General features: G+C 38.3%; 1 protein-coding gene across 1 annotated transcript in view; it reads left to right on the top strand.

The window, feature by feature from the left end:
- Positions 1 to 12458, top strand: part of STK3 (serine/threonine kinase 3) — a 359556-nt gene that overhangs the window by 49597 nt on the left and 297501 nt on the right. Inside the window, exons 2-3 of the mRNA XM_030795127.1 lie at positions 2314 to 2394; positions 9748 to 9876. Of these exons, the coding sequence (XP_030650987.1) occupies positions 2314 to 2394; positions 9748 to 9876 (210 nt within the window). The remainder of the gene's footprint in view (positions 1 to 2313; positions 2395 to 9747; positions 9877 to 12458) is intronic.

The raw sequence follows: 12458 nt of genomic DNA, 5'->3' as shown, positions 1-12458 counted from the left end.
GCGTTAAAAACTTATTTGATATCCATTTCTTCCAACTTACTGACAGACTCTGAAAAAAATTTATTTTTTAAATTTTTAATTAATTTATATTTTTGAGGCAGAGTCTTGCTCTGTCGCCCAGGCTGGAGTGCAGTCGCACGATCTCGGCTCACGGCAAGCTCCGCCTCCTGGGTTCACACCATTCTCCTGCCTCAGCCTCCCAAGTAGCTGGGACTACAGGCACCCACCACCATACCTGGCTTATTTTTTGTATTTTTAGTAGAGACGGGGTTTCACCATGTTAGCCAGGATGGTCTCGATCTCCTGACCTCGTTATCCACCCGCCTTGGCCTCCCAAAGTGCTGGGATTACAGGTGTGAGCCACCGTGCCCAGCCTATTTTTTTTTTTTTTATCTTGACGTACAGAATCCTTCAAAGTCACTGCCTTGTTCATCATCATTACTGAACATAGTTGCAAGCTAGAGATTGTGCCAGGTATGCACAACTGTGTCTTTAGATACTGTGTTCCAGTCATCGACAATAGCATATACAGCATTCTAAATGCTAAACTGCTTTTGAAAACCTTCCACGCTTATATTTCTGTTCACTGCTGCAAGTAGGCTGTTCAGAAAGTGTTTTTATATTTATTCTTTATTGATCTGAGGATACCCTGCTCACTTGCTGAATTAATGAAGTCAGTCACGTTTGGGGGAAAGTACATGGAATAAACATTATTTTTAATGAGATTTCTCAGCTGGAGGGTGAGCAGAACAGTTGTCAAGGAGTAACAAAATCTTGTAGTCATCATCCAGACTAGCTTCCCTGCAGGAAACCCGAACCACTGCTACAAAATGTTTGTGAAACCAATCAGAAAAGATGTCCCTAGTGACCCATGCCTTTTTGTTAGTCTAATAATGAACCCAATCTTTCCCACACAGCAGGTTTACACTTAGTGTGCCTTCTGCATTAGCACCTCCCAGCACAGTTACTCTGTCCACGGCATTCTTATCCTGTAGGGGCTGTAGTCAGAGTCTTTCTTGGGAACTGATACTAATCTGTGACGTTTCATCAGCATTATAGACTTGTTCTGGTGTCAGATTTTCATCAATGATGGCCTTGACAAACTTGTCAATGAATTTTTCTGCTGCTTCATGATCAGCAGTTGCTTTATCAGCACAAATCTTTAAAAAATTCATGCGTCTTTTCTTAAATTTCTGCTATCAGCCTGTTGAATATTCACAGTTCCCTTCCATTTTCAGTTCATCATGATATATCTTTGCTTGTTTCATGAGCACCATACCATTAAGTATGTTTTCTCTGCCGTGCTGACAGATTTACTCTTTCAGTACACATTTGAGATCTTCATTTTGGTTTTCTGCAATTAAAAAAAATTTTTCATTAACTTCTGTTCATTGACACTTCAGCATAGAACTTCAACAATTTATCCTTCTGTTTCTTCAGGTTGTATATGGTGGTCATTCCAACACCATGCTCTTTTGTAAGACATTTCCCACACTGCTTTCCAGTTTATCCAGCAGCTTGACTTTTTGTGCTAGAGATAAGCATAAATGCTTCCTCTTTTTCTGTCACTTACTCAGATTTTCAACATTGTCTTTATGCCACAAGGCAGAGAATAAGCAAAAAAACCCACAGTGAGTAATGCACAGTCTTGGCTCCGTGTGGGGCATCGTGGGGAACCTATCATTGGTGCGTCTGGCCTGTACCTGTGCCATTTTATTACCCTTCTTTGGATGTGCTTGGGTGGGAGAATCTGTACATGCATGGAAAAGATATGTCGGAGCTGAAGGGGGCTGGGGAGGATCTTTTTTCCTTGAATTGTGTTATGTGCTTACAGTTTGACTGTGACTCATTACATGAGGTCAGGTGTGGAATTTTCCATTGTGGATATCATGTTGGTGCTCAAAAAGTTCAGGTCTTGGAGCATTTTGGATTTCAGATTTTTGAATTATGGATGATTAACCTGTATGGAAAGATCTCTAACATAGTTTTGTCAAGAGAAAACAGTAGACAATGTGGCAATATTTATACAGAAGGGTGTGTATATGCTTCTTATATTCAAAGGGGAGGAATTAAGAATATGTATTCTTATTTGTATAAAGGTTTCACAAAAAACTAATAAAAGTGATTATTTTTGGAGGTGTTGCTGGGCACATGAGGAACAGGGCTTCAAAGAATGTTTACTATATATATATTGTTTGAGTCTTCTGAATATATTAAAATAAAATTAAAAACTTTGTAAAATTTTAAAAATTAAAAATTTTGTGAAAGGTCTTTAAAGAAAATATTTTCTTTCTTCTTTCTTTTTTAAATCAGTAAACTAAAAAAGCTGAGTGAAGACAGTTTGACTAAGCAGCCTGAAGAAGTTTTTGATGTATTAGAGAAGCTTGGAGAAGGGTAAGTACAAAAAATATGAAAGCATGTAAATAATTTCAGAACAATTTAAAAAATATTATATGATATTAAGCTTTCAACTAGAGTATATTTGTATGAATTGAATAGTATTTAATAGTAATTGAATTTGGCAGGTGATATTGAATTTTAAAGATTAGTTTGTGCTAAATCTGGTAATAGTGTTTTTTCAGAGAAAGTAGGCCATGTATATAAGGGAAAAGCAAGAAATGTGCTGTGAAATGATTTTCAAGAGGTTTGTTAGTTCATCCCTTACGGCATTCTTATTAATATGCTTGAAGGTTTTGACTTTGTTAGGCAAGTGACCATTAGGCCATCCTTTTAGATCTTGGGGCTCATTTTATTTTGGAAAAGGTAAGTAGTTGATATGACAAGAATATCTTAGGGAAACAGTTTGTATAGGCAGAAGCATAGTTGACATGGTTTCAAAATAATAGTAGAGAAACATGTCCCGGTTTGAGCAGAGAGAAAGGTAGGGAACGTTTAATGGAATGGCAAAGTATAAGAAAATTTCCAAAATAATAAAGGTATAAAACAGAATTAAAAGAAGCTTATAGATCAGCCAGAACAAGGATAAGGAAATAGAGAAAATAAAAAGGTAAAATAATAAGCTAGGCCGGGCACGGTGACTCACGCCTGCAGTCCCAGCACTTTGGGAGGCTGAGGTGGACGGATCACTTGAGGTTGGAAGTTCAAGACCAGCCTGACCAGCATGGAGAAACCCCATCTCTACTAAAAATACAAAATTAGCCAGGCGTGGTAGGGCTGTAATCCCAGCTATTCGGGAAGCTGAGGCAGGAGAATCGCTTGAACCCGGAAGGTGAAGGTTGCGGTGAGCTGAGATCACGCCATTGCACTCTAGCCTGGACAACACAAGTGAAGCTCCGTCTCAAAAAAAAAATAAAAATAAAAAATAAAAATAAGCTAAACATGATGGAAGGAATAAAATCAAGTGTATTTTTCAGTAAATGTTAATTCTCCCTTTAAAAGACAAACTGTTAGAGTAAATGAACATGTGAAACCTACCTATATTCTGTTTATAGGAGATGCAAGTAAAACAAATAATGGAAATATAAGGCTATTTATTTATTATTAATAGAGATGGGATCTTGCTATGTTACCCAGGCTGGTCTTCAACTCCTGGCCTCAATTGATCCTCCTTCCTTGGCCTCCCAAATTGTTAGGATTATAGGTGTGGGCCACTGTGCATAGCCTATAAGGATATTTCTTATAAAAAATATTATAGATAAATGTACAAATAAAAAAATAGTAGCAATATTTATATTAGATACATTAAAGTTTAAAAGATTTCAACTAAATAAAGAGATATATTAGGTAGCGATATCAAAGACAGTTTATAACAAAACGTCAGACAACATGGCAGCTAAATTTATGACAGAAAAGCTATTAGTGATGTCAGAGGCATCTAATAAAAGTATAATTGTATGGGAGATTTCAATGTATCTCTTTTAGAATTGGACAGATATAATAGAAAAAAGAGGACATAGAGGGATTAAACATTATGATGAATAAACTTGATTTTATAGAAATGTAAATATATATAAAGTAAAAATATATAAAGTACCTGTATGTCTATATAACTATACATAGATATTCTTGCAGACCTGCTTTTTTGGTGTATGTTCAAAGGACCATTGATAAAAGAAAAGTTACAAATTCTAAAAAATAAGAGATTTTTACAGGTCACATTTTCTGATTGTATTAAGCTGTTCTTGTGTTGTTATAAGAAAAATACCTTAGGCTGGGTGATTTATAAAGAACAATTTGATTGGCTCACGGTTCTGCAGACACTACAAAAAGCACGGTGCCAGCATCCACTTCTGGTGAGGGCTTCAGGAAGGTTATAGTCATGGAAGAAGGCAAAGGGGGAGCAGACGTCTCAAATGGTGAGAGCAGGAGCAAGATAGGGCAGGGGAGGTGCCACACAGTTTTATTTTTTTTTATTTTTAAATTTTTCTGAGACAGAATTTCACTTTCGTCATCCAGCCTGGAGTGCAGTGGCGCGATCGCAGCTCACTGCAACCTCCTCCTGGGTCCAAGGGATTCTCTTGCCTCAACCTCCCGAGTAGCTGGGATTACAGGTGCCTGCCACCACGTCCAGCTAATTTTCATATTTTTAGTAGAGATGAGGTTTCACAATGTTGACCAGGCTGGTCTCGAACTCCTGACCTCAGGTGATATGCCCACCTTGGCCTCCCAAAGTGTTGGGATGACAAGCGTGAGCCACTGCACCCAGCCTGCCACACCGTTTTAAACAAGCACATCCTGTGAGAACTCACTTACCATCTCAAGGACAGCATCAAGCCATGAGGAAACTGCCCCTATGACCCAAACATCTCCTAACAGTTTCCATCTCCAGCATTAGGGATTACATTTCAAAATGAGATTTGGAGAGGACAAATATGCAAACCATATCACTGATTATACTCACTAAATTAGAAATAAGTAATTATAATATGACAAAATCCACACCAACTGGAAATTAGGAAACATAATCTGAAGTAACCCGTTGATTGAAGAGGATATTATAAATTATCTATAAAACAATGAAAAGGAGAACACATGGTGCCAGTATCTATGGAATACAGCAAAACTAATTAAGAGAAAAGTTTTAGTTCTAAATTCTTTCATTACTAATGAAGAAAGGCAAAAAATAAACTTAGTGCTTACTTAAAGAACTTAGAAAAATTATGAAACATACCAAAAGAAACTGAAGATTGAATTAAAGAAAAAGCTGAAATCAATGAGATAGAAAAAAAATTAGAAATGATAAATATGGGCCAGGTGCAGTGGCTTACATGCCCGTAATCCCAGCATTTTGGGAGGCCGAGGTGGGTGGATCACTTGAGGTCAGGAATTCGAGACCAGCTTGACCAATATGGTGAAACACCATCTCTACTAAAAATACAAAAATTAGCTGGGTATGGTGGCATGTGCCTGTAATCCCAGCTACTTGGAAGGCGGAGACAGGAGAATTGCTTGAAACCAGGAGGCAGAGGTTGCAGTGAGCCGAGATTGTGCCATTGCACTCCAGCCTGGGTGACAGAGCATGACTCTGTCTCAAAAAAAAAAAAAAAAAAAAAAAAAAAGATATATGTATATGTTTGTATTATATAAGCTTTTGAAGAGATCAGTAAAATAGTTAATCCTCTTACAGTGTTGACTAAAGAAAATAGAGTGAAAACACAGAAGATTTGGAATAAGAAGGAAGATATATAGCCAGTGATAGAGAAATTATTAAATAACTGTTAATTATAAAGGTGCCAACTCATAGCGTATTATTTACAGTAGCCAAAATGTGGAAATAACTCAAATGTCCATCTGCTATCCCAGATGAATAAACAAAATGTGATGTGTCTGTACAGTGACCTTTTAGCTATAGAAAGTAGTGAAGTACTGATACATTTTACAGTGTAGTCGGACCTACAAAATATTATGCTAAGTGAAGGAAGAAGCCAGATATAAAAGGTCACATATTGTATGATTTCATTTATATGAAGTATTTAGAATAGATAAATGTGTGGAGACAGAAAGCAGATTCTATATATTTTGGAACTACATACAGATAATGGTTGCACAGCATTGTGAATGCACTAAATGCCATTGAATTGTACACTTTAAAATAGTGAATTTTATATTGTGTGTATTTCACCTCCTCCCCTCCAGAAAGGTTCCAAGTATGTTTTATACAGTGTTTAAAGGACAGTTAATTATAGTTTTTTTTTAAATGAAGCTAGTGTAACTTTAATAATCAAGACCTAGATGTACAATAAAAGGAAACTGTAATTCAGCCTTGCTTTGTTACTCATTATGGTAACTGTTCCCACCTTGTCTCAGGTGAATAGCTGTTGCCACTTCTCTTGTGTTGGGATCCTGTTATCTATTAAACTCAAGGAGCTAGTTTCACTGTTGGCATATTTGTCATCTTTCCCCTGCACTAATAGAGCTTCGATCGATGCTGGTATCCTCTGGACCCTTTTTGTCAACATAGTTAGGGAGTATGTGAGCATGACACTTATAATATGTATCCATTCTAGTATCCCATTTCGTTGAGCCTTTGATATGCTTCCTTTGGTGTGTACTGAGGCTCACTTAGCATCTCACTTAATATGGGCCACTGTTGAGTCCAGGTTTCAGTTAACTGGCTGAGTAACTGTTAGGGATACCCCCAACTGTTTGAGCTAACATGCTGAGTCTGGAATTTCTGGTCCAGACCATATCAGTCCATCAGACCAGACATTCTGGTCCATCCATATCAGTACATTTCTTCCTCTCTGGAAATCTTAGAATTTGTTCTCACACATATTCTTTAGGGTTCTGATAAAAATTGGCAAAATCTTGCAACCTTTTTAGCGTGAATAGTAGCTGCTTGGGTTAAATTTTATACTTGTCTCCCTGGTGTCTATGGGAGTTGAGTATAACTTTGGGTCTGGAAGCAGTGAGAGGTGGTGGTGGAGTGGTCTGGAGGACCACTCCATTCTCCTGAAAAGTGACTGCCTCAGGCGGTAGAGTCTTCAGGCATTGTAAGGTTAATTTTCTCAGACAGGAGGGCAGAGTTGCTTTGGTAGCAAGGGAGGCTTGATAGGATTTGGGGATTCAAGGTACTCAGATTAATGAGAATCTATCTAAATATCCTAATACCAGTTCTCTAGGTACTTCTCTTTACCGTTACATGCCTTAACTTTAACATAACAGACCTGGTGCTGATGTGAATTCAACTTGCAATGTAATTCAGCTTCCAGTAAGAATATACCTAGAGTTTGTTTTACAGAAATCTCAACCCTGTTTCTGTAAGAATTAAGAAATTCAGAAGTTTTCTGGTTCTCTCAGTCTTGAGCTGGACATTTAAGCCTTTAGCTTGCTGTGTTTGTTCTGTAACTTTTCCAGTGCAGGCGGAGGCAGCAGCCCATTCTATAGTCCTTATACTTTATTTTCACCATACATTGTATTGATACAGCTATTTGGTCTTCTAAAGCTTTTCTTAGACTCCAGGCAACTAAGGGTGATAATTTAAATAACTGCCACTGAATGCCATAGACCATCAGTATTCTATTTGTTACTTCTATTGAAGTCATTACTGTTACACATCTGTATTAGTCTGTTTTCACACTGTTGGTAAAGACATACCCGGGACTGGGCAATTTACAAAAGAAAGAGGTTTATTTGACCTACAGTTCTACGTGGGTAGGGAGGCCTCACAATCATGGCGGAAGGCAAGGAAGATCAGGTCACATCGTACATGGATGGCAGTGGGCAAAGAGAGAGCTTGTGCAGACAAACTCCCATTTTTAAAACCATCAGATCTTGTGAGACCCATTCACTATCATGAGAACAGCTTGGGAAAGACCTGCCCCCATGATTCAGTCATCTCCCACTGAGTCCCTGCCACAACATGTGGGAATTATGGGAGCTACAAGATGAGATTTGGGTGGGGGCACAGCCAAATCATATCAACATCTAAGAAAGAACTAATTCAAGATTCTCATCTTTAAGATTCTTTCCCTTGGAACCACTTCTTCTACCAAAAACTATATTGCTATCAAGGTATAGTCAGGAAAAGAGAAGCTACTCTATGTACTCTAGATATAAAGAGTTTAGTAATAAAGTTAGGAGCTCAAATGAATTGTGGAGGGGCTAGGGATGCAAAGCTCATGAAAACTGTTGCCAGAGGTTGAAGGTCGAGGTCAGCATTGAAGATCTCAGCCTGAAGCACTGAAGTGGGTGTTTCTCAAAAGCTCTCTGGGAATCTGCTGGAATCCTGCAGTCTTGAGAAACTCCCACCAACTACCTCAGTCTGCAGCAGTGGTGGCTGTTGGAAGCTCATCAGGAAGCTGCTGTGCACTTCATATCTGTCAGTCCATCTGCTACAACTGTATCTGGAGAAAAAATGCTTTCTCCTTTTGGCATTCACACATACATGTTTTTCTCACTGGCAGACTTTTAATGAGGAACCATTCAGGGAAGGGGATTCTGGGAAGTGGGGATTGCAGCTTCTCTTTCGTAGTGCTGAGGAATCCTTAGAAAGGAGTGATGGTGTTGCCTAATTGACAGTAGATGATCTAGCACTGAATTCTATGTTAGCTTTTGAGGGAATATACACACATACACACATATGGCTTTCAAGGAGAGGTACACACACATACATTCCCCCACACTCAGCCCAATGTGACTTTGGGTACCAAACCAAATTAAATGACTTCAGAGAGCCCAAAGAAACAGAGGAGAGGATAAAATGTATTTTATTGAAGTAGCCGCTTTATCACTTATTTGTCTCTTTTTCACTTATTTTAAAAGATTATAAATTTGGAAAGGCTTCTGCACAGATTTCTAATATTAGGAAACATTCAATGTCTTCCATTGGGTTGCTCTTCTTTCTCTTCTGTAGAAAAATATGGTGAGAAAAACATGATTTTGGGGGTGGGAATGTGTTTGAATTCTGGCCCTACTGGTCTGTTTCTCATCTTTTAATGACGATAATAGTGTTTTTCCTTATGAATGTGAGGGTTGAATTTCATAATGCATGTAAAATACCTAGCATAGGACCTGGTTTATAGTAAGAACTCAGTACATAGTAGTGTTTAACCTCGTTTTTAAGTTCATACTAAGATACAAATGGCTTCTTCCTTCTTTGTTTTTGCTTTTTAAAACACGTGAATATTCAGTTGGCAAAGTTCCAGGAGTTGTAGCAGAGACAGGTTTTGGGCAAGTGACTATTAGACCCTGTTCCTCATTTTATTTACCTGTGAGTTTGTAGTTTTTCTCTTGAGGAAAAGGTAATGAGAGGAACTTTTTAAAAAGAGACCTTGGATCTGTAAATCAGGTAGAAGCAGATGGCTGCAGATTTCTTGCTTCTCTAACTTTGATGTTAATGTGGTCCCCAGCTGAGGGTTTTAACTGTTAAGGTACTCTGAACAGAGGTGTGACTTTTTGATATTCTGAGGGTTATTTTCCTTGAGATCGGCCTTTTCTCCTAATTTGAGGCTTTGGCTATTTTTTAATCTACATTTCATTCTTTTAATTTCCATTTATATCTTCTTAATGCTGCATTTGTTTGAGTTGACAAAATGTGTTTCATTCATAAGAAAAATAGCTACTCATTATATGTTAACTTGATCATTTTAAGTCTGTAGTTGAAGCAGTAAAGCTAAGATATAATTAATTACCTTTTAAAATTGTTACTTGTTTACTTTGATTTTTTTAATCATTTAAATAGTGTTTTAAGCTAGAAAAGACTATCCACAGAAAACTCATAGTAGTCTTTTAATCTTATAGTTACAATGTTTGATAGGAAAAAAATAATGTCTTGGTTTCTTTTAGGTCTTATGGAAGTGTATTTAAGGCAATACACAAGGAATCTGGTCAAGTTGTCGCAATTAAACAAGTACCTGTTGAATCAGATCTTCAGGAAATAATCAAAGAAATTTCCATAATGCAGCAATGTGACAGGTATGGAGATTTTACTTCTTTGCTTACCCTTGTTTTGACAGGTTTTGCTAATAACATATAACAAAATTTATTCTTTGATCATCTGTTTAGTTTTCATTTCTTTTTCTTTTCTTTTTTTTGAGACGGGGTTTTGCTCTTGTTGCCCAGGCTGGAGTGCAATGGTGCCATCTCGGCTCACCACAACCTCCGCCTTCTGGGTTCAAGCGATTCTCCTGCCTCAGCCCCCTGAGTATCTGGGATTACAGTCATGTGCCACCACGCCCGGCTAATTTTGTATTTTTAGTAGAGATGGGGTTTCTCCATGTTGGTCAGGCTGGTCTCGAACTCCTGACCTCAGGTGATTCACCCACCTTGGCCTCCCAAAGTGCTGGGATTACAGGCGTGAGCTACCATGCCTGGCCTAGTTTTCATTTCTGACTTCCCATTAGAAGTGAGATTAATCCTTTAAGGCAGATGAGGATGGCTTTGTCAAGTGTCTTTAGGACTTACAGCTCTTTGCAGCTTTTCTGCTTAAAAGCAGAAATGAGGCTGGATGTGGTAGATCACGCCTGTAATCTCAACCCTTAGAGAGGCCAGAGCATCGAGGGTAAAGGAGCCCAGGAGTTCAAGGCCAGTCTGAGCAACATAGTGAGACTCTTTCTCTACCAAAAAAGAAAAAAATTATCCAGATGTGGTGCCTTGGACTTGTAGTCCTAGCTACTTGGGAAACTGAGGCGGGAGGATTGCTTGAGCCCAGGAGTTCAGGGCCACAGTTAGCTATGATTGCAGCACTGCACTACAGCCTGGACATTTTTAGGACAAATTTATGGATGAGAATGAGTTTTTGATGTTAAAGGGGTCGTTCAACAGTCTGTATTATGTAATCACTTTTACTAATTAATAAGTCATGTTTTATGCAAATCTAATTCATTCAACAAGCATTCACTGAGCATCCCCAGTTGACCCAGTACTGTGCCAGGATCTAAGAATGCCAAAAGAACTAAGATACTTTTTCCTTTTTGAGGGGTCAGTAGTGTAGTTGGGAAGACAAATATATAAATAAATAGCTGTAATATAGCACACTCATTGTACTGACTGGTGCATGGGGTAATGTGAAAAGAAGGCAGGGCATCTTCCTCAGCCAGTGGAGCCAGGAAATCTGGAATGCTGACAAAGAGTTAATTTGGTGAAGAAATGGAGTGATAAGGGAGAGTCAAGGGGATGACAGGTAGAAAGGTAAAAACAGCTCATTGGGGTGTACTCATCTGACAAGATTTAGAATTATTGGAATGGAAAATATGGGACAGAGAACAGAATGAAATGAGGTTGGATAGTTAAATGGAGCTGATGGTGAGAAGCATCTTATGCAATGTGAAGTAGCCTAGGTCTTATTCTATAAGGGATTCAGAGTGTATAAATTATGACTATGTTTAGCCTAAAGTTACTTAACTACAGAGGGATTTATTATTCTCCCTTAACAAAAAATCTGCTGGTACAGTAGCAACAAAGGAACAGCCATGTCTCAGGCTTCTTTTCCTGTACTCTCTCATCCTTAGCATATGCTTTGTCCTCATGCTTATTATCTCATGGCTACAACAGGGCTGCTACAGCCCCAGCTTTATGTCTACATTCCAGGCAGGAGGAAGAAAAGAAGAAGCAGGGAAGGGGCTTTCCCAGAAACCTTCAGCTTCAGTCTTATTTGTAAGAATTGTCTCATGTGTGACTTACAGCTGGTGACACAGGGTAGTCTGGACACATTGTCTCCCCTTATGAATTCAGGGCCCTGTAATTAGAGATTTATGGAAAGCTTTCTCTCCTAACAATACATAGGATCTATAGATTGTAAGCTTTTTGGCTAATGAAGTGATTGCATAATCCTAGAGGAACTTTGCTGCTTGGATCTGTTCAATTTGCTTTTCTTTAGAATATGCTGTATTTAAATTATGTTACTTATTTCCCGTAGCATGTGAAATTCAAGTGGTTATAGAAAAAAAAAGATACATTCCTCAACTGTGGTTCCCACAGTTTGATACAGAATAAGAGATGAGATAGCATAATGCTCGGCCATCAGGTAATGCTTTATACTTGCTTGATGCTAGTATTATTTTGTTATTATGGTTAAAAATAGTTCAGGGATTAGCATTGTACTTTGAGTGTTGTCTAGGAAAGTCAGAGTCGCAAATATTACTATTACATATCTCTTCCCTCAATCTTTGTAGGTCTTGGAAGCTGTCAAATCTTGTTCAGATTTCTGCAACAGCGTCTTATTTGTTCACTTTGTCTTTCATTTTTGCCTCCTGCAACCCATTATCTTCCTTGAAGCTAGAGCGTTCTTTCTAAAATGTAAATGTAATCAAGCATTCCCTGTTTAAAATCCATGGCTGCCCATTGCCTCGAGAAATCCAGTCTCCTAAGAGTGGCATACAAGGTCCTTCATGTTCCATCTAGTGCTTACACCTCCAGTCTCTTACCTGAGTTTCTCTTTTAAGTGCCTGTTTACTTGTATTCTCTATCATCTAAGTCTTAAGTTCCTTGAGTTCGGGGATTGTATTTTACTCAGTGTCCTTGGATCCTGCCACATAATGGTTACTCAGATACTAATG

The sequence above is a fragment of the Nomascus leucogenys genome, chromosome 16 (genome assembly GCF_006542625.1).
Source record: "Nomascus leucogenys isolate Asia chromosome 16, Asia_NLE_v1, whole genome shotgun sequence".
Classification (NCBI taxonomy): Eukaryota; Metazoa; Chordata; class Mammalia; order Primates; family Hylobatidae; genus Nomascus; species Nomascus leucogenys.
Note: the sequence above shows the minus strand (reverse complement) of the source record. Positions and strands in the feature narration are given on the sequence as shown.